At 37.9% G+C, this 22,192-nt stretch overlaps 4 protein-coding genes across 10 annotated transcripts; 3 read left to right on the top strand and 1 right to left on the bottom strand.

Moving 5' to 3' along the window:
* The first annotated feature begins 576 nt into the window (after positions 1-576).
* LOC149030155 (serine/arginine-rich splicing factor RS40-like) lies at positions 577-4,958 on the top strand. Of its 3 annotated transcripts, none has more exons than XM_089142472.1 (6): positions 577-704; positions 1,998-2,133; positions 3,465-3,577; positions 3,725-3,963; positions 4,159-4,569; positions 4,644-4,958. In XM_089142472.1, exons 2-6 carry the CDS (start codon positions 2,028-2,030, stop codon positions 4,678-4,680), a joined length of 906 nt encoding a protein of 301 aa, XP_088998598.1. In that variant the 5' UTR covers positions 577-704; positions 1,998-2,027; the 3' UTR covers positions 4,681-4,958. The 3 variants fall into 3 exon arrangements, with proteins under 3 accessions (XP_088998598.1, XP_088998597.1, XP_088998599.1); XM_089142471.1 differs by having other exon boundaries at positions 3,722-3,963; XM_089142473.1 differs by lacking the exon at positions 577-704 and adding an exon at positions 3,032-3,273 and having other exon boundaries at positions 2,046-2,133; positions 3,722-3,963.
* Positions 4,959-8,062: 3,104 nt separating this feature from the next.
* LOC149030154 (ARM repeat superfamily protein) lies at positions 8,063-11,775 on the top strand. 5 transcript variants are annotated; one of them, XM_089142467.1, is made up of 3 exons: positions 8,063-8,438; positions 8,581-8,635; positions 9,549-11,775. In XM_089142467.1, exon 3 carries the CDS (start codon positions 9,586-9,588, stop codon positions 11,266-11,268), a length of 1,683 nt encoding a protein of 560 aa, XP_088998593.1. In that variant the 5' UTR covers positions 8,063-8,438; positions 8,581-8,635; positions 9,549-9,585; the 3' UTR covers positions 11,269-11,775. The 5 variants fall into 5 exon arrangements, with proteins under 5 accessions (XP_088998593.1, XP_088998594.1, XP_088998592.1 ...); XM_089142468.1 differs by having other exon boundaries at positions 8,556-8,635; XM_089142466.1 differs by having other exon boundaries at positions 8,063-8,635.
* Positions 11,776-12,856: 1,081 nt separating this feature from the next.
* LOC149030153 (uncharacterized) lies at positions 12,857-15,318 on the top strand. Its single transcript, XM_089144620.1, has 2 exons — positions 12,857-13,041; positions 14,427-15,318. Exons 1-2 carry the CDS (start codon positions 12,857-12,859, stop codon positions 15,316-15,318), a joined length of 1,077 nt encoding a protein of 358 aa, XP_089000746.1.
* A 5,355-nt stretch (positions 15,319-20,673) lies between these two features.
* On the bottom strand, positions 20,674-21,987 carry LOC149030152 (F-box/kelch-repeat protein At3g23880-like). The gene has a single exon (XM_089144608.1). It carries the CDS (start codon positions 21,985-21,987, stop codon positions 20,674-20,676), a length of 1,314 nt encoding a protein of 437 aa, XP_089000734.1.
* Between the last annotated feature and the right edge of the window lie 205 nt (positions 21,988-22,192).

Genomic DNA, 22,192 nt, shown 5'->3' with positions numbered 1-22,192 from the left:
TTTACACAGCACTCACTGTTATTGGGTAAAACTAGTGTCGACCCACTATTATGACTTAAATTACATGACACCCACTTTCAAAATTACAAATTACCCATGGTTAGGATTTTTCGTTAAGTAAGAGATAAAATGGCCTAAATTCGTTTGCCCCCATTAAACTCATTTAAAATTTAAAATTCAAATTACCTAAGAACTCTATAAAGGTATTTGAGTAATCTGAATTTTTTTTTTGAAGTAATCTGAATTTAATTTTTGAAATGAGTTAAATGGGTTAATGGCATTCATCTTATTTTAATCCTTCACTCAATACTTATAATTTTAAAAGTGGGTGATACATCATTTAAGCCATAACAGTTGAATGGACACGTAATTTTACATTTTTACCATAATAGTGAATGTCGGGTAAAAAACTTTTTTGATTTTTACTTTTCTTTTGGGATAACGTTTGTGACTCGAATTTCAAATCTTCTCAAATCTGGTCAAATCCGAAAGTCCCAATCGGACGGTTCAAAAATGAAGCGGTCCGGACTTGAGAGGTTATTGGTTGGTCATAAACAATGCGTTACGAAAGTAGCCACTCACGGGCAACGCATTTCCGCTTTTCTTACATTGCCAGTCTACATCAGATTTCAGTCCTTCGGTCCTTCCCGCTTCTAGGGTTTTAGAGGTTGGAGAATTCGGATTCAGCCTCTCAAGCACAGAAGGTAAGGCATCTCAATACTCAGTGTTTGATCTTAATTTCTTGTTGCATGCGCCCGTGATGATAGATCTGCTTTTAATTGTTGTTCTGCGGATTGGTTGTTGATCTGTTATGTTCTCCATCTAGTTTTTATTTTTATTCTGAGATATTTTATAAGGAGTTCACCAACTAATTCGTCTTCTGTTACTTTTCTTTTTCTCGCTGTGATACATTTCATGATTATATGGGAATTTTTGGAAGTTGTGAATCATTTCCAAGTTACCCTTTTTCTTCAGAGGTGGGGAGTTTAATGTTGTTTGTGTTCATAGCAACTTTTTTTTTTTTTGGGGGGGGGGGGTAGTAACATCCATGTTTTAAAGCTCGTCTAGCTCTGACATATGTGACCACTGTCTGGTGTTCATAGTTTAATGTCTACTGCCCTTGCTTAAAATGCATTCTTCTGGTGGTTGATGAATTTTCTGTTGCTTGTTTGTTTATATTACCGAAGTTAGGCTTTGAGAGTGAAGTCTCTTGGGTTGATTTGAATATGTTCCGGGTCTCGTAAAGAGTAAAGTCATTATCTTGGGTTGATTTGAATATGTTCGGGGTCTCGTAATATTGTTACAGATGCCTACGTTGATTGGTGCCTCATTTATATGATTTGGAAACTGGGTGTTCAAGGCTCCTAAATTTTTTGGTTATGGCTTTCATTCTTGCTAGCATTTAATTCTCAGTAACTCAGTATGACTTTGGTACTTCAGTTGTACGAGGTGGTTAAAATTTTTGGTTATAGCAATGAAATGTGTGCATACAAGTAAATTGATCATTTTGAGCAAGGGACAGTGGGGAATTGGACAGAGTTGCAACTATTACTATTATTGCTTGTGGAAAATTGGACAGTGGTGCAATGTTTTTTCATTAAGAATGAATATCAGACCATTCTTTGTTTAAGTCTTAGTCTTCTGAGCCTTACTGCTACTGCCAATGGAAAATGCTCAGAAATCCTTCTCCAGGTTTGGGTTGTGATATTTAATAAGGAACTTTGAGAAGACAAACTATTGTGTGGTGCTGCCCCTTCTGGTTGTATGTGGTGAAATCTGGAGTTTCAACTATATCAAAATGTACCCAATACATTTTTTAATGACAATTTAGTGTCTAACCTGACTCATGCTGCATTTTCGGTTTCTTAAGTATGTTGGATTTAATTCTACCTCCAAAACAAGTATGATGCATTTGTTAGTTATGGTTTGGTTCTGTTTGTATATTTTTGCTTTTAGTATGTTTTATGTTTATCTCATTTTTCCATTTTTTTTTATAGGGTGAAGAAGAATTTATCAAATTGGTGAAAATGAAGCCCATCTTTTGCGGAAACTTTGAGTATGAAGCACGGCAGTCTGACATTGAACGGCTTTTTGGCAGATATGGAAAGGTTGACCGGGTGGATATGAAGTCTGGTTCGTTGGCTTTTCTCTTAACTTATGATTTGCTTTTGTGATTTCTGTGAATCATCTAATAACATGTATATATTCCACCAACTGGTAATTTTTATTACTAGGTTATATTTCATAATTTGGTTCCATTAGCTGGTTCTTTCCTCAACCCCACCTGATTCTTTGAATTGATTTTTGAAACAATTCTAAGTGGTGTGAACGTATTGGATTAGAGAGTTAATTTAGAATTGGATTTCTGAAATATGACACCAATTTCACTCAATCTCAGCACCGCTACCACAGAAGTGTGCACCAATCGATTTATACTGAGATATCAGACATGAGTAGGAGAGGTTGATCATTGATAGTTTATGTGGATGTCATATTTTATGACCCTTAAATGTTGTAATTTGAACCATGATGCCCACTTGGGTCAGGCTCTTGTGAATGTACATAATGGGATTTGAATTTGAATTTTAAAGATTTCAAATCTGAAATTGCCTGAAATTGAAGAAGAGTAATGTATGGCGAAAGCTCATACAACATAGTTTCAACACGGTGGCATTGGTGACAGCACATGGGCACTCCAGCATAGTTGAATTCTCAAAGGACCTATCCAACCCCAGAAAGATGGCTGCATCTAGGTCTGTCAATGTGCCGGTTCCATGCTTTTATGGATCCAACAACTTGACAACATGACTTGACAATAGCAATCCTATCTTGTTGGGGGTCTTAGTGGGGTATGAGGATGTGTTTAAGAAAGCAAGTCTTGTTTTTTGCAGTGCAAGCCCCAACACTCAAAGATTTCTTTGGCGCAGGAATATCTTGGGACATCCAATTTCTTCCTGGCTGATGGATGGGCATCGGCTAGCATGGCATTCTTTTCCTGTTGTGCCTGAGCATCTCTTCTTATGTTTTTCAGAAAAGCCGATCTGATCTGCCATGGCACTGCCATTCCACATTTTCCCAAGAGACCATTGCTTTTCATTCCTCATGACCTCCAACCAGATTTCATTTACAGACATGTCTCAAGGTAGAACCCTTGCTGATCATGTGGCCAGTGGCAGCAGAATAGATGGAGAAGGCATTCTATGTTCGTTGACCTACCATGAGACACCCAGTTTTGGCTTCTTATTCATTGACATCATTTAGTTCATGCTAAAGGTCTGTTTCTGATTTCCTGGTGACTTGTATTCTGGTTTTTCTAGAGATGGCCAGATTATGTGTTTATTGGTAGAACTTTGAGTAACAGTTAGAGGCAATGCCATCTCATTTAGAAGAAATAATCCTAAAACTAGCTGTCTGTACTAGTGTACTCTTTCCTTAAAGAATGGTTTTTTCATTGTGACCATTAGGGTTTGCTTTTATTTATATGGATGACGAGCGTGATGCTGAGGATGCGGTTCAAGCACTCGACCGGACGGAATTTGGTAGGGAGGGCCGCCGGCTTCGTGTTGAGTGGACAAAGGTAGCATATTTTCCTTTTTGATTAAATAAAAGATAGCATTTAGTTTGTCTAATGTTGTGCTGCTCCTTGTCCACTCTTATTGTCAATTTGTTTGATAATGCACCTCATCATAGGCCTTTCAAGTCTATTAACTCTCTATTGCAGCAGGAACGTGGTGGTATTAGAAGGCCTGGTGGGGGTTCGAGAAGATCTGCAGCTAATTTGAGACCCACTAGGACATTGTTTGTTATCAATTTTGACCCTGTCCATACTAGGACAAGGGACTTGGAGAAGCATTTTGATCCCTATGGGAAAATACTGAATATCAGGATTAGAAGGAATTTTGCTTTTATTCAGTATGAATCACAAGAAGATGCCACCAAAGCACTGGATGAAACAAATGGAAGGTATTTTCTCTTGCTTATGCCTGCATTTTCCTTGGTTGTACTGCAGATATCAACATTCCCTTGCAATGTCTTGTTATTAACCTTCTTTGTGAAAATGACCCCCGGCCCTGTCTTATGTCTTCCCAGTAGCCTGTCACATATGGGTGGTATACCTATCCTTATCCTGCAAATGTGTTGACTAAATCTCATGTGCAGCAAGTTGAGGGATCGAGTTCTTTCCGTGGAATATGCTGCCCGGGATGATGATGAAAAAAGAAATGGGTATAGCCCAGATAGAGATAGGCGCCGTGATAGGTCACCTGCAAGGAGGAGCCGTGATCGTGGGCGATCCCGGAGCCCCTACCGAAGAGACAGAGGTAGTCCTGATTATGGCCGTGGACCTAGCCCATACTCTAGGCCTGAACCGAAGCAAAGTCCAAGACAGAGAGGTAGTCCTGATTATGGCCGTGGATCTAGCCCACATTCTAGGCCTGAACCGAGGCAAAGTCCAAGAGAGAGAGGTAGTCCTGATTACGGCCGTGGATCTAGCCCATATTCTAGGCCTGAACCAAGGGAGAGTGCTGATCATGGTAGAACTGAAAGCCCTGTTTATGAAAGAGATTTAAGGTAAAATATCATTTGATCTTGTGCTTTGTGTATCTTGAAAGACAGCTGCTTATTTAATTTTATTGATGTTGCAGCCGTTCACCCCCAGCACGTGAAAGATCTCAGTCTTGAGCGTGTCGTTGGGCGAAAAAGATTTGTTAGAGCCCACAGGGGTAGACATGATATGAGCTATTTTTCATGGAGCAATCCTGAACTGTGAGATATGCTTCTGAACCGGTGAATTAAGATCATGTAGTGTAGGTTTGCTTAATTTAATTACTTCCGAAGAGATTCTGTTTTCTCATAGCCATTCGAAGGTGTAAAATGTTGTCTCTTGCTTCACAATATTCTCTAGGCTCCTTGGAGACGGTTGTTGAAAATTTGAAGTTAATCTACTGCATTTTCTGAGACCTAAAAATGTTCTTGTTTTGAGTAATTGTAATCTGAAGAACCTTCTGCATTATCTAGGACCTAAAAATGTTCTTGCATATTCATGTTTTGAGTAACTGTAATCTGAAGAATTAGGGATCTTGCGATTCTCCCTCTCATTCGAGTATGAGACAATTGCGAGAACCGGTAATGTTGCCAACCACCCCCAAGAATCATCGAAGGTCTCTACTATGGATATGGAACATTTCACATCATCCTTCATTACCATAGAAATGGCGATTCTTGAAGCTCTCAACTGCGATGGTTCCTTGAGAAATGCGCAGGGTGGCTATGAGGCTTTTGGTTGGATTGGGTTGCTCCTCATCTTTTCCATAGGGTGTTATTCCAAGAAACACCATGAATCCATGGTTCAAGGCATTGGTATCATAATGCCTTAATTAGGTGGTATGTATCAGTTCTGCAACATAGCAATATTGATACTGTTTTGATATTCTATTGATTGTATTGTTAGGGAAAGGATTATCAAATTTGAAAAATCTGTCTTTTTGAAGAATATTGAGGACAACTCTGTCTGATTTACAACTTTGATTTTATTATATGAAGAGGGTAGAACAGAACTGTAGAAGTGAAAATTTTGAGATAATGTAGAAGGGATGCAATGCAGTGGAGAGGGCTTTTTCATGGAAAAGAATTTTCCTCTTCAGGGAAACCAAAGAAACGCCAATTCAAGTGAGAAAAAGGTCAAAAGGATTCTATTGTCAATGACGCTGAGAAAACTTCCTAAGAAGTACTATTCGATGCATTTCCTTTTCTGTTGAGTTATCAATATGAACCACTCATTTTTATTTTTGATAAATCAACTTTTATTCTGAAAAAACAAAGTCTGAGTTACAAAGCTTGGATAACTCAGACTTTGATGAGGGAATCAGCATAGCTATTTGATCTCTTACGACAAAAAAACATAAGCTACAACCCAAGAACTTAGAAGCTAGATGTTTAATGTCTCACACCACACTATTAATCGAACTGGGCACTTCCATACTTTCAAGAAGAGTCTTTACAAGGGATTGACAATCATCGTACATTGCAGCAAGTCTTCCCTAAGCGCAAGGGCTTCTCCCTCAATGGCCGCTGCTGTTAGGCTTTTTTTTGTCCCCCCCCGCCGGCCCCCCCCGGGGGCCCCGGGTGTTGGTTTTTTTTCCCGTGGTGGGGCCCCCCTTTGTGGGCCCGCCTGGGGCCTGGCATGGCCGCTGCAAGATCCGTTAAAGGATGCATTGCCCTCTATTGATGCCACTCAATTTATTTCTTCCAGAGTGGGTGGTTGATTTGAATTCATCTCTACCCCACAATCGTCCTTCGTATACGGATGGCTTCGACTGAGATTGACTATGACTACTTAGGAACTAAGGAATTCTCAATTCAAATTGCCCAGCCAAAATGGTCTCTTAGAGTGAATCCACCACTCATCAGGTAGCCTCACCAATCTCATTTAATTCATTTTCTTCAAGAAGTTGCAGGAGAACCTCAGCATTTAATGGTCTCCCTCCACAACTAAACAGATGATTATGATGCTTTAAGGTGATTTTTCAAGATCATGGATTCAAAAACACATTTTCTGGGTACAATTCCTCCTGACGGAAATCAAGTCATTAAAGAGGAATCGGATCCATGATTCTGCTTGATATTGTCAAACATTCAAACGGAATAATGTTAAAATTTTTTGGGACCCAAATTGAGACATGCAGGCCCACAAATAATTAATTACAAGGGACCAAGGAATGGATGAAGTTATGTGCCTAATGGGTCCAATCTAGTGTAGGTGGACTAAATGGACTATTTCAGCATGGGGTTAAATGACTTGACTTAACTCATTCCATCATTCTTCTTTGTGAGGATCACTGGAGAAGAATATAGATCGTTATGCCCAATTTCAACTTTCTACGGAAGAGAGGTTATGAAATCATTTTGGGGGCAATAACAATCCGTAGTCATCTCCAGTAATTCTCATAAAGAAGCATGATGGTACAGATTAAATCAAGCCCTTTTATTATGCGAGTTCAAATCCTCTACAGTATCCAAGTGAGTGGTCATTCAGCAGCCAATTCTCAATGAATGTCACTGATGAATTTTCAACCTTTGGTTTATAATATTTTAAAATCGGTCTTACTAGATCTAAAATTAAACTATGAATAGTCCAAGGTTGAAGTGATGTTCATTGAGAGTTAGCTGCTAGATGACCGCTCACTTGGACGATGCATAGGATTTGAACTTTTATTATGCCAGTGTGTTCAATCTATCTCAATTAGCCCTAACAAATCATCGTAATTCAAAAACACTCGTACATCTCATTGTCATTTTCAAGTACACAACATTGAATGGAGAATGGGATGGCAACAATGATCTTTCAAATTGGACCTCCATTCAAACTCTACCTGCTCATTCTATCTGGACCATAATATTTTGAAATTCAAAGCTTTTGGTACAAGACCGTTGAGAGACAGTCCCCATGTCCCGGTTGCTTACCTGTAGAACTGCCTACTGGGGTCCGGTCCGGGTTTTCCTTGCTGGATTCGTTGACTTATAAAGTTAACACATTGACTAACTCCGTTAATCAAACTCTCCAGCATACATACGTGCTTTCCTTGTCCTTTCTCATAAAGAAGAAACTCCGTTAGTCTCAAGGGTACTGTAATGTCATAAACCTTGGGGGACAGAATTGTAATTAAGTCATAGTTCTGGTAATTTACCAATTAAATCCTTCAGCCAGTTCCCAGGCATGGGCCCCACTTGCTTTGTCGGCCGCCTGTTACAGATTTTTAAATGGCATGTTGTCTGACATGTGAACACGTGTCACATGTAACGTTCGTTTCGGATCCGAAAGCAAAACCCGTCCAGCTGTTCCCAAACCCACCGGGTATTGATCTGTTAAGTTCCCACCTCGATAACGTAAAAATTTTAAAAATGTGACTTTTCAAATTATAGTGGTTCAAACGGTCAGATCTGCTACATCTTCGCTTTACAGCCGTCAGATCTTTTGAATCATGACTGATGCGAGTGTGTGTCTCTGCAACTCTGTCCTGGACTCATTGATACATAGAGATGAGATCTGGCTACAGAGTCACAGACACGAATTTCCTTAATAGAAAAAGGAAATATTTGAATGAAATCGTTTTCTTTCTTATTTTAAATGATCCTGTTCTGTCTTCTTGCTTTAAACTCGACTAGTGTCTCTGTAGCTACCTTCTCTGTTACTCGGATTCTTCTGTCATCGGTTGTTGTTTTCTTCTTCTTGTTTCGTTTCTTCTTTTAAAATAAGGGATTCGACCGTTTGATGTACGGGGAAGTGAAAAGAACTCTCTTCTGTGGGTTATTGTTGTTTAATCAGTATCTGTCTAGTTCACTGTTTTATGATCGAAAGTAAATCAAAGAAGGTTGAAGATTAAGCATCCTGCATCTGGATTGCTTATCAAAGAAAAAGAACAGTTCTTGGGTCCCCAAAGGTTGGATTTCTGCTTGTGTACTTCCAGAGCTTTTCCTTTTCCTTGGCATATTAGTGTTCTTTGCCCATCTCTTTCTACTTTAGAAATAAAAAAGATTCAATTTGGCTCTTTGCTCAGAGCTCCCACATTTTTCTTCCCACAGCACAAACGTGAAGGTGTCATAATCTTTGGATGCTGAACCAGAAAAGCCAGTGAAGGTACTTTTGTAATTTTTGTCTGAAAACTCAGTTCTTTTTATTCTTTTAAATTGAGGTTGCAGAAATTATAATACACTCAATACTCATAGTTGTATATGGGAAAAGAGTAATTCCTTATCTTCAAAGCCAAGTCTTTGGCTTCAATTTCTCAAAATTTCTATCTTGAAGTCATTGTTTCTGTAAGTGGAAGACTCAAATAGGAAGTAGAAAAGGATCTCTTATTTTCCACCTAATTATGCTGCTCTGACAGGCATCTCAGATATTTTTCTTTGTATTTTCATGAATACCCAGAATCTAACCCTCTTAGAAAATAGTTTATTAGAGTGGAAATTATTGGTGGTTGGATAATGAATAAGAGCATCCGGACCTGTTTGTGGGTGTAAAGTTAGCAGATTCGATTAGTCGGTCATGGGATTCGATTCTAGGGTTTTTAGGTACTGTAATGCATACGCAAACCGTGATGAAGATTGAATGAACTGTGACTTTGTTCGATCAAAATGGGTTATATGGTAATTTACTGTTTGCTTTTGGCGGGGGACAGTTGGAAGGAAAGAAGTTGATAACTGTTACTGTAATTTGATTGTTCCTTTTTGCATCTTCTCATTTGCATTAATTGCACCCACTCTGGATATAAAACTCAGGAAGGACTTGTGGGTCTTCAATAGGTACTTTCATCTTTGTTGGTCGTACATTGTTTTCAGTAAACAAGCTTTCTGTGTTTGGTAGACTCTCTAGGATCCAGATCATGGATCTTCTTTCTTTCCCAAACTTTGTAATTTATTATCCATGTTGATTGCAACTGCTCCACTATTAATGCATATAAAATCCTCTAATTTTACTTTCTTTTCTATAAGAAATTACAAATTGGATCCTTCTGGTTGCTTTGGTTTTTCTGAATTCTGGGTTCTTTCAGGTACTGTGATCTTTAGGTTGATATCCTGGCAGAGATCATGGTGGAAGAGTACGGGGGAGAGGTGTTGGTCAATACCCGGCTGGCTGAAGAGTGGCTATTGCGTGCTCAAGCACTTGTACCAATGGTGCTTGAGAAAGCAAGGGAAGTGAAGGGATTCTCTGGTCGATGGAAGATGATAATTTCTAAACTCGAGCAGATCCCTTCGCGTTTATCAGACTTGTCAAGTCATCCATGTTTCTCGAAGAATGTTCTCTGCAAAGAGCAATTGCAGGTCATGTGCAAGACACTGGACGAGGCATTAGAATTTGCAAAGTTGTGTGTAGAAGAGAAATACAGTGGAAAACTTCGGATGCAAAGTGATCTTGATGCTTTATGTGCCAAATTGGACTTAAATTTGCGAGATTGTGGGCTGCTGATCAAGACTGGAGTGCTTGGTGAGGCTACCTTGCCGTTAACCATGGCCCATTCATCCACAGAGCCAGAGGCTTCCACGAATTTGAATATGCGAGAATTGCTGGCTCGTCTTCAAATTGGGCACTTGGAAGCCAAGCACCGAGCACTGGACAGGCTTGTTGAAGTCATGAAAGAAGATGAGAAGACTCTGTTGTCTGTACTGGGACGGAGCAATATCTCAGCTTTAGTACAATTACTTACTGCAACATCACCTAGAATCCGGGAGAAAACAGTCACAATCATATGCTCACTTGCAGAGTCAGGAAGCTGCGAAAGCCTTCTTGTTTCTGAAGGTGTGCTTCCACCATTGATCAGATTGGTTGAATCTGGAAGTACAGTGGGAAAGGAGAAAGCCACAATTTCCCTTCAGAGGCTGTCAATGTCTACTGAAATTGCTCGTTCAATTGTAGGGCATGGTGGAGTCCGTCCTTTAATAGAGATTTGCCGCACGGGGGAGTCAGTTTCACAGTCTGCAGCTGCTGGTGCCCTGAAGAATTTATCGGCTGTTCCAGAAGTGAGACAGATTCTGGCTGAAGAGGGGATTGTTAAGGTCATGATCAATCTCCTTGATTGTGGGATAGTGTTGGGTTCTAAAGAGTATGCTGCTGAGTGCTTGCAGAATCTCACTGCTAGCAATGACAATCTAAGAAGGTCCGTTATCTCCGAAGGTGGAGTCCGGAGTTTATTGGTTTATCTTGATGGCCCATTGCCCCAAGAATCTGCAGTGGGTGCACTGCGGAATTTGGTCGGTTCAGTTTCTGTGGATGTTCTCCTTTCACTCAGTCTTCTTCCTAGATTGGTTCATGTACTTAAAGCTGGATCCATCGGTGCACAGCAAGCGGCTGCATCTGCAATTTGCAGGGTTTGCAGCTCTACAGAGATGAAAATATTAGTTGCCGAAGCTGGTTGTATTCCTCTGCTTATCAAACTACTTGAGGCTAAAACTAACAGTGCCAGAGAAGTTGCTGCTCAAGCAATTTCAATGTTATTGACGGTTTCTCAGAACTGCAGAGAGGTTAAACGTGATGCAATGAGTGTTCCGAATCTGGTCCAGTTGCTTGATCATAGTCCTCAGAACACAGCTAAGAAGTATGCTGTTGCCTGTCTTGGGTCTCTCTCGTCGAGCAAGAAATGCAAGAAACTGATGATATCTTATGGAGCTATAGGGTATCTCAAGAAGCTGTCTGAGATAGAAATCCCAGGAGCCAAGAAGCTGCTTGAACGGCTAGAAAAAGGGAAGTTGAGAAGTATGTTCAGCAGGAAATAACCGGGTCGGCGCTAATTGTCCTTTGCATAATGCATCTTGATCTTGGTACAAATGTTTGTGTGTAGCTTAAATGTTTCATTGTCTCTATGAAGCAAAGTAGTTAGGGAATAGACCAGAAGGTTTATATGTTTTTTCTTCTCCCAGAATATGTGAAATATATATAATCCAGTTGTTAATTAATGGCTGAATAATCTTCTTTGCAAATACATGATTATAGATTTTCTTCATGATTTCACAAAGATGATGACATCCATCATTTGAAAGTTCAATAACTAATTCATGTTTGCTAAAGATTGATCTATTCTTTTTCCGGTCTGTTTGGGATTGCATTATGGATTGCATTATTACAGAACTAGAACAGGATGTTGGATATCAAAGGGAGAGTTGGCCTGAGATCTTGCTGTATTCTAAATCGATTCTGATTCGATTGTATCACTAGTGCAGGAGATATGCTGAATTTTTGTCTGAAGCTGGGGGCTTTGGTTTTCTCATGTCATTTGTGGTGTTTTTAAAACCTTGGATGCCCAGAAAGCTAATCCTAGTTGGGGAGGGCATGTTATTTGTTCTTGTTCATGCAAAAGTGGGAAGAACACACAGAAGATCAGCAATCTAGGGTTCAACTTGTGAAACCTGTTTAGTGCTGGAATTTTTTTTCCTACCTTGTCAGTCATATGTAGTGCATTTGCTATGATATAAACCTACATATGACATGAAATATTTTACTTCTGAATTCCTCTTGGTGGCTTCTTTGATGCACAAGGATTTTGAGAGCAAATATTTGGTATCCAAGATGTCTCCAACATATTTTTGCCTCTTTGTTGATCATAGTATGAAAGTAAATTCCACTTTTCTTGTAACCAAAAAAAAATCCCACTCTTATTACTCAGTTGAACCCAGTTTTTATGCATGGCTGTGCATCATTAAAAAGATAGAATTTGTTCAAGTTTAGTTAACTGAAGACTTACGGGCAAGTCACCTCTCAATTCTCTTGGAATGTAGATCATCTCCCCTGATGGGAAGCATTCTGTGCTCTCTCGACAGCGTTACAACCACAAATTATGTGAAGCCTATGAGTAAAAAAAAAAAATATATAATATATATATATATATATATATAAATCCCATTACCCTATCCCTGTGGGTCTTCCTATAATTTGTGGTCAACAGCCTTCGGAGGAGCACAAACAGGAGAGACGATCTAGTCTTGTTTTTTCCTTGGTCCATAAATTTTATTGAAACATTATTGTTTTAATTTGGACCCTACCAGCAGCATTTGTGATATTCCAATCCAAAATAGGACTAACCGTTGACATCCCCAACCATCTCATAATGGTACCTTCCCTACGAAAAAAAATAAAAATAAAAGAAGGAAGGACCAGTCTCTCTTACCAAACTGTCGACTTAATTATCTTAAATAGAGTTGGTGGAAACTATTTTTGAAATTTAAGATTCTTCCTAAACAAAGAACATTCTTTTGACAACTTGTGAACCATGGACTATCAGTCTAAGATTGAGTTATTTTATTCCCAGATTGCCAGTCTTTTATTTCTGTTTTAAATGGTAGTAATCAGCCCATTGATTGGGTGAGTATGAATATTATTAGAGAAATTCAGCAGGTTACTGTAAATTTCTCCTTTGTTGATTTCAGGTTTATTAGCAGATCTTCAAACTCTGGTGCTGATACTATTGCTCGTGGAGCAAATCTTTTTGCTCTCTCTAGGTTTTGGTGGTTGGTTCCACCTCGTTTTATTTGTGTAAACAATATTTCTTCCAGGTTTATTACCTGTGATATGTTAATACAATATTTGTAATTGTTGGGAAAGAAAGAAAAAAAAGACTACCAGTCTAAGTTCTAGTTTTTTTACTACCTTTTCTGGAAGACTTTGTTACTAGTTCTGCACACAGATCTTCTGGGATGGGTAACTTTTGCTTTTTTAAGTCTTTTAACCAAATTTAATTTATGCATATGCATGTGGGGCATAGTTTGATTTGGTAATTATGTTTTTGTTATACTACATATTGGAACTATCATTTATGACTTGTGCAAAACTCTGACTTTTTTCTTCTGTTGGTTTATTTCACCATTTGTGTGTGGTTTTTTTGGCTACTTTTTAGCATTTTGATCTTTCTTTTCTTTTAGTGTGAAATATCAGCATTTGGCCCCGACCTTTCATATGAAATTTCCCCCCTAAAGGTAAAGGCAATGGTAGAATTGTCATTATCCCCCCCTAAAAACATGTTGAATCCTGGTTTAAGTAATTGTTATTACAAAAAAAAAAATCGAATCCTGATTCTGCCCTTGCTCGTGCAAGTTAGGGTGGATGATGCAAATTTTGAGTCATGGAAGGGTGTTAGTAATTTGGGTTTTTTTTTCAAAATCTAATCGAATTCCATGTAAAGATTGTAAAATAATATAGTGTTTAAAAGAATTTTGCGTACTTTACATTTATGTTGATGAAAAATAATCTAAATCTTGAATGACAAAATATATAGAGTGATGAAGCCTTCTCTAATCTCCTCGTCTTTCCTACCTTGCATTTTTTTTTTTTGGGAGAGAAAAAAGAACAAAAAACTTGATCTCAAACTCTAGTCCACTTCCATAAAGCATCGGTTTGACTCATCTCAAAACTAATATCAGTGCATCAGCCCAATGTGTTGAGACCTCATCATTATTAATCCGAGTAATTAATCCAAGTTCACATATTATTTAAAAAGTCACAAATTTCTTTTATGCAAATAAAAATATATTAAAAGAAAAGGAAAACTACAAACAAAGCAAAAGTTATCCAAGGATAGAACTTCCTTAGAGCTATCTAGATACAAAATATTTCTATTGTTATCACTAAAGTCTTTAGTACTAATGTTATTAGAAACCATAAGAGTAATTCCTATTCTAATGTCAGGATAGTTCCTATCTATGAGCAGCAAAATGAAGGCAAATTCTAAAGGCCATGGTTTACTTCTGGGTGTCAGAATCATCTCCATAGGCTCCTGAAGCAGATTTTTATACCCAACTCCTCAAGGCTATTAGCTCTTAGTCCTTAGCCGCAAAGGGCCGGCAGCAAGAATGTGTTTGGAAAAATTACACGAGAGTAATATATGCCATGAAGTTTTAGAACCTTGGGTGGTGTGGTAATCGTCTGTTTTCCTTGAATGCAGACAAGAACCAATTATTAGAACAAGCAAAAGATGCGGTGACTTGGAGTCGATCGATCACATACTACTAGATTGTGATTTTGCCCGACGAGCTTGGTTTGCTTCTCCACTGGCTTTCTCTCCTCCCTCGAATCCGTCACTGTGTGAAGCAATTCAATGTTGGAAGCAGACTTTACCACCTGATAAACAACGTTTCAAGGAGATCTCTTCCCTCATTGCGTATATGTGCTGGCGGATTTGGATTGCTCGGAATGATCTGATCTTCAAAGGCTTGCAGTGGTCACCGGAGCAAGTTGCAGAGAAGGCTGTGAAAGACGCCGACGAGTATGCTAGGGTTTTCGTCGATCAGGGTAGATCTGAGGAGACGACTCAAATGGGCTTCGATTCTGATTCTTCGAACTTTTGGATCTGTCCTCAGATGGGCTTCATTAAAATTAATGTGGATGCGGCCCTTAATGGTGAAGGCAGTGGTTTGGGCATCGTTTGTAGAGACTCTATGGGTAGGCCCATAAAAGGAGTTATGATCCCGGCCCAGTTTGAATCAGCTCTTGAAGGTGAAATTCTGGCGTTAAGAGAGGGCATCTTAATTGCTGTTGAGGAGGGGTTTTGCAATGTCCTAATGGAATCAGATTCGCTTGAAGCCATTAAGTTCGTGACTATGAAGGACTTGATTCCAGTGGACATCCAAAACCTAGTCTGGGATATTGTGTCTTTAGCTTCTCGACTTCAAAATGTGTCTTTTCATCATGTTAAAAGGGAGTGTAATGCAGTAGCTGACTTCCTTGCTGGTAAGGCTGTGTCCGTAGCGTGCCGAACTCTTTGGCCTATTGTTGATCCTTGGTTTCTCGATTTTTGTAATCTTGATGCCATGCGTGGGTCACGCGTTAATATATAGACCCTTTTCTACCAAAAAAAATAAAATAAAATAAAAATTGTAACATAATATTTTTCAAGTAAAACAACCAAAGATTTAGTAAAACTCATGGGAAAATTTTGATTTGTCAGGGCAAAGCCTTGGAAACTGGGGTTGGCAAAAAAAAAAAAAAAAAAAAAAAAAAAACCATGGAAATACAAAGATGAAGAATACTATGGTTTTAAATGGTAAAAATACAATATTTCAATACAAAATGTATTATTGGCTTATTGTTTGCCCCAAATCAAACACGTTTTCCCTATAGGGAGGATAAGTTTCCCTATAGGGAGGATAAGCTAATGAATCTATAGGATTATACTCTTTATTTCTCTCACATGGAGACTAAAAAATTATAACAGATTTGTTATGGTTTGAATTTGATTTTTGAATTCAAAGTTTTTGAAATACAATTTTTGAATTCTAGTTTTGAATTCAAGTTTTTAAATTTGAATTCATTTGAATATTCTCTCAACAAAATTTTGTTGTAAACGGCTCTTATACAAGAGCCATAGTTAATTTTCTAGTTTATAAATATATACAAAAGACTTACCCATCAAGGTAACCAATGTACTTATCAAAATTAGAGTTTTTCTCTCAAATGACAGCAAAGTATACATTAATCTCAACAACTAATGGATTTCTTTAAGTGCGAATAGATCAACTTTATAGTTCTAACTGTTGGCAAAATTGATAGTAAATTAGGAGAAACTAGAAGACAACAATCAAAGAATATATCAACACAGATTAACACGAAAATTAAAATACACCCAAAAAAGAACCTAAATAGAAAGCAAGAAAAGTAAAGAAGAAGAATCATCGAGGCACGTCAGACGTTTTTTTTAAAACAGATTTGTCCCCTCCACAGTGTGCTTGAGGAATCAACGGACGTCTGTCTCTTAGGATACAACGACGAACAACGATGTACTTACCACAAAGTATACCGCAACGACGAACTTGACATGTGCCTTCCTTCTATCACCACATAATTCAAAACACGAAAACAAACCTAAACCATTGACAAAACTCACAAATTGTTTTTAAGAAGACCCTTAAAGCACACTTAGCATTCTTCTTAAATCATAAAACAAAACCCAAAAACACAACCATTTATAGAGGAGGTCTATGTCTCTTTAACTAGCTTGATAGATGAAAAGCCATAGTCATTTATAACCAAACTCAATGAATTAAGTTATGGGAAATGAAAAGCTTTAGACATTAATAAACAAGCTAGTAAATGAGAAGTTTCTTGGGAAATCAAGAGTCCAAGACGCTTCATTAATCATAGTAGGGAAATGAGAAGTTTGTTTGTTAGGAAATAAAAGGTTCTCATAACCTCCATTCATGAACTCTCATTGGGAGATGAAACACCCAATAGTCCATAGGTATTCCATGCATTTATTTCCACAAACTCCCCATAATGAATGATTTTTATTCACATTCACTCATGCTCAAAGACCATATTCCAACACTAACTCTCAGTCCAGGTCAAACCAAACGCAAAGGATTAGATGGGAGACACCAAATTATCAATCTCCAACTAGCTAGGAATTTGTTTTTTGTTTTTCTATTTTCCCTCAAGAATCAAGATAAAGCAAGAACACATCATCAGCCATGACCAAGCGTGAAGGATAGAAGAAATCTTGAAATCATGGGAGTAGCTCAAACTTGTATCAAAGAGATGCTACAGAGAATAGCAAAAGCAAAACCGTATACAATCATTTCCTCACCTTACTGAGTTTAGAATTGATCAAATTTCGTCTGGACACAATTCCAGACTTGCCCATTTTCATCTGCAAATAAGAAAAAAAATCTGTCCTAGAGATGAATCAGTATATATGCTGAGCGACTTGTCTGAAATAGAATTAGAAAACATGATTAACTATCAAAAGCCACAGAGCTCCAAACATACAAATCTTGAAAATTGTAAATTGTAATTTAGATTTGGCTACTTCTGGTACGTTCTACTTATGTCTTGTGGTGTTTGTCATGCACATTTTAATGAAATTCCAATGTTTTCTTGATTAGCAATTGAATTGCTTCTCATTTATGTCAATTTACACTTCAATCATATTTAGATTTTTGAAAATAAAACATTCAACTTCATATGCATACAACTGAGCATGTGTGAATCAAGGAGACTAATTTGTATTATGAAACTTGAAAGGTTGATATGTTGCCATAAAGAAGTGATCCATCTCTGGGATTGTAGTGTTTCAGCCATGCAATTACAACCTTATCAGATCCAACACATTGATTACTGACAATTTATACAGCTGTTGTCATGATTCTTTCATTCTCTCCGGATCAATAGAACAACTGATCAGCAAAAGCTGGGTGCAAACAACACAGTGCCTAAAAATGTAGGAAGTATCCTATCCCAAACAAGGTAACAAACATCCGTGGAGCTTATCATCTGATTCAACCTATTCATATGATCCTTGAAAGTCTGGCTTTTGGTTTTCAATAACTCAAAATCATATAAAAGGCAACTCCGGATCCAAAAAATGTAGTTCATATGACAGTAAGAACACCATTGGGGGGGGGGGTTCAAAACCAACAGCAACAATTTTTTTGGGTAATCTCATAAATAATCCAATAATATCATTCTAGTCAAAATGCCTGGAACTCATGAATCAGATTGTAGGCCATATAACAAATCATATGATTTGGACGAAAATTGATCCTTAGACAGTCATCAAAATAAAATGGTAGGTATTCTGAGGATCACTAACAACAGCTCAAGAACTATGAATCAGAAACGAATATGCAAAATTGGTGAAGCCAATTAACTTGAAAGAGCACTTATATCAACTTCAGAAGATGTTAGGGATCACCAGTAGCTCAGAAACACAATTAAACTAGAATCAATAGAACCATAAGATGCCAAAGAACAATGATTTACCATCCAAAAGTTCAAGGCTAGGTGAATGCTTAAGTATCACAGTCAAAACTGCAATTGGATATGACCTAAATGTAACAAAGAAAAAGGGAAAGAAAGCCAAAATACAGAAGCAAATTGAATCTAATTTCAGGAGGGATTGTGATTAAAAGGCTTCCAGCAGTATTTGAGATGAATGTCACTGCGGAAAATATTTCAACTCAATAATATACCGTGCTTTGTGATTTTGGAAAGCAGTCTCAAAACTAAACAAAGGACAACTACTTCACTCTCTTTGCTCTGTTTTATTCTTTATTGTTTCTCCACACACTAAGAATTTCATTATCAATCAAATAGAAAGAGATGGCTCATAGATTTCCAACTTCAATCGGTGTTTGTCACAAGAAACCAACAATCTTGAGAGCGAGAGCAAGAGACGCAGAGAAATGAGATTGTGTGTCGCTGTATCCACCGGCGGGGAAAACAAACCCTAACTTTCGCACATTCCAGAGCAGGTTTGATTTTTCTCCCCAATCTCTCCAAATTTTCGAGTTGCAAGCTAACTGAGCTTAGAAAATCAGGGAAACTTGCAACAAAGTCTTAGAGAGAAGTGAGAGACTGAGAGTTGGGACTGTGAGAGAAGTGATTTTGCGCGGGAGAAGAGGGCGGTGATAGAGAACCACTTATACTACGGAAATAATCAACCGTAGTATATAAGAAAGTTTAGTGGGGTTGGAGGAACTTATGCTATGGAAATAACAAACCGTAGTATATAAGAAAGCTTAGTGGGACTAGAGGAATTTATGCTACTGATATAACGAACCGCTATTTGTGACAATAATATGATACCATGGCATATAGTCTCAAAATGGACTGGTACCTGACTAGTATCAATGGGGCTATTTGCTTTGGAATATGGATTCCGTAACATATAGTCTAGTTAAAATATATAATTTATTTAATGACTGTAAGCTTAAATCAGTATGGGGTTTGGACTATTAGCTATGGAAATAAAACACCGTATCATGTAGGATCAAGTATATTGTTTGCTACGGAAATTTGTTTTTGTACGTAGCATCTAGTCTGATTTCCGTAGCAATATGCTGTACTAAACATTATGATATATATATTAATTGACTATTTACCACCGTAACCAATTCCCGTAGCATATAGTGTAATTGTTATTGCCACAATATTTATCTCACACTTGGAATTGACTAGTTGCCACGGTAGTAATTAACCGTAGCATATAGTCTAATAGTCTAATTGTTACTCATTGAACTATTCATCTCGTATTTATATGACTATTTACCACAGTAAGCACTTCCCGTAGCATATAGTTTAACTGTTATTTCTAGGAAACTTAGAATTGACTATTTGCCATAGTAAAATCCAACAGTAACATATAGTTGATTTGTTATGGGCTTTTTGCCATGGTACTCTTTTTCCGTAGCCTATAGTACATTAATATTACAGATATTTTTTTGTCGCAATAATTGGACTTTTTACCACAATATCCCGTGTCTGTGGAAAAAATTTCATCGCAATTGATACTTTTTCTTGTAGTGCCAAATAGGTGATATCATCAATTCAACTCTCGAAAGCAAATGCACTAGCCAAAATAAAGATGCCAATTTATCTCCCAGTGCACCACCAAATGCATCTACTCATGAATTGGATTTATTTGCTTGGAGATACATTACTAAGGGTGTACATTGGTTCAAATTACCTAAATTGACTCGGGCTGAACAGAGTTTGAACTAATTTTCTGAACCTTAAAGGTGGGTTAGGATTGATAAGCCTTGCCCAGTCCAACTCAACCCTGATTGTAATCTTGACCTAATTAATGATTTGGGGTGAATGATGTAACTAATGCGTCTTTTTTAGAACATAAAACTTCAATGTTTGATATGATTGATTAGGTTTTAAAATTTGTATATGTACCAAATTTACTTTGAATATCATTAATACATTTCATGCCTCTTATGAGAGGTTCACCGTGACTTCTTAATAAAAAGTCATGATTAAATCACATTGGGACCAAGATACATTTAGTAGGGGTGATAAAAAGTCATGATTAAATCACAGTAACGTTGTTGGAGTATGCCACCAAGATCTAGAAAGAGCCAAACACCGAGCTCCTTTGGCCAGAAAATCAGTCAAGAGATTGGAGCTCTTAAGAACATAGCAAAACAAAACATAATTGAAAACTGAACAAAACCTAATAACCTCTGAGACTAAGCTATTACAATTCCAATCAAAGGAAGACTAAAAACCTTTTAAAGCTAAAATCGCTGGCAAACAATCTGAGTTATTCCTCATATTTAAAATACCCAAAAAGTATCCTAAAATCAAGCCGTCCTTGACTGCTTCAAGTTCCAAAACTGTTGCCGATAAACTATATCCCTCTTTACATTTAAGCTGTAGATTCACTTACATGGATGAATTTTGCATACCTTTTAATTTGTCGGGATCGCTTCCCCCTGGCTTCTTTTTCGCTTCTTTTTCCCTTTCGGTCTTAAAGAAACTAGTGTCTCCACAAAAGTAGCAAAGGAATATACATGGGAATGTCTATCGTCGCAACGATAAGGTCGACTACTCTTCATTTTTGTCATCTTTTGGGTCTCTGGATTGTACAAAATAGGCCCTGTAAGCGTTTGGGTCTCCTGATTGTACAAAGTAGGGTCTGAAAGCAGCTGTGATGCAGCAGCCATCAACAAAATTTCCTGACCATCCTTGAAAAACCCTCTAGAATATACAAAGGTCAGGTCTATGGTTTCAAGCAAACAAGATTTCATCTTAAAAACTTTGGTCCAGGATTCCCTCACTCCATACTCTTTCATTACCCATAACTCGATCAAATTCACTCCAAATAATGGGAAACTAGTAGATACAGTGAGGCAACCTCCAAGATACCCAAGGCAAAGCCATGTGTCTGGCTGATTGAAAGGCAACCGCGGCATCTCTTGGAACACTTCTTCGTGTAAATCGAAAGACACTATTACATAAGGGCCCATGCCATCATCTTTATGATCTTCACCTGTTCTTCTAAATGCCAGCCAATGAAGAAATCCACCCACACAAATGGATGGTTCATGACCTGCAACCATAATCTCATAAGGAAAAGCATGACAAATGTGTCTCCACTCATGAGAGTCATCACTAACTGTATATACCGTCACAGATGGTCTAAAGACATTGTAAGTAATCCTCACCACTTTATATTTATTGGTTATCGGATCAACGCCCAACCCGTAATATGGGTTGGGGAATTGGTTATCGGATCCTTCCTTATGTTGTGGAAGTAAAAGGAATTCTCTGGTTGCTGGATTGAGTAACCCTTCGCCCCAGCCATAAGTGCTGCGTGAAATTCTAAAGCTTAAGCAAACCAAGCCATCGCATGAAGCTTCCAACATGATAAATTCGAATCCCAATTCCTTGACGAGTAACTGTTGTTCTTCTCCTAATTCTCTTTTCATCTTCTGATCAGTACTAGTTGTACTACTAGTAGTAGTGCTGAAACAAGATTCAATCTTTGAGGAGTAGAGGGAACCGAGTTTTTCCTCAAGAATGTGAGTTGGGTCGTATGGGTTTTTCTCAGTTGATCGCTTCAGGTGCTTAACAATGAAACTAGCATCGCTAAATAAAATTTTCCATGGTTTGGATACACACCTGAATCGCATCAAAGACTTCACTGGTAGTCTCGAAAGGATCTCTTCCGTTACTTCTGTTGGCAGTTCTGACGACGACGACGAGATTTCTGATTCTTCCATTTATCGCTCCTCCTCGATCGAGTTTTTCTTAATGGACGACGACCGTAAGGAACTAGATAGATCGATTTTGACAAGATTTTCTCACACTTCACACTCTTGGTTGGTTTTGGGATTTAATTGTATTTATAAAGATTATTGTATAAGGATTTCAAGAAAATAAGATAATTGTATCCAATTTGAATTTGAGTTGGATGCAATATGGAGC

The sequence above is a fragment of the Hakea prostrata genome, chromosome 1 (assembly GCF_041222555.1).
Source record: "Hakea prostrata isolate BN-2017 chromosome 1, UWA_Hpros_2, whole genome shotgun sequence".
In the NCBI taxonomy this organism is placed as follows: domain Eukaryota; kingdom Viridiplantae; phylum Streptophyta; class Magnoliopsida; order Proteales; family Proteaceae; genus Hakea; species Hakea prostrata.
Note: the sequence above shows the minus strand (reverse complement) of the source record. Positions and strands in the feature narration are given on the sequence as shown.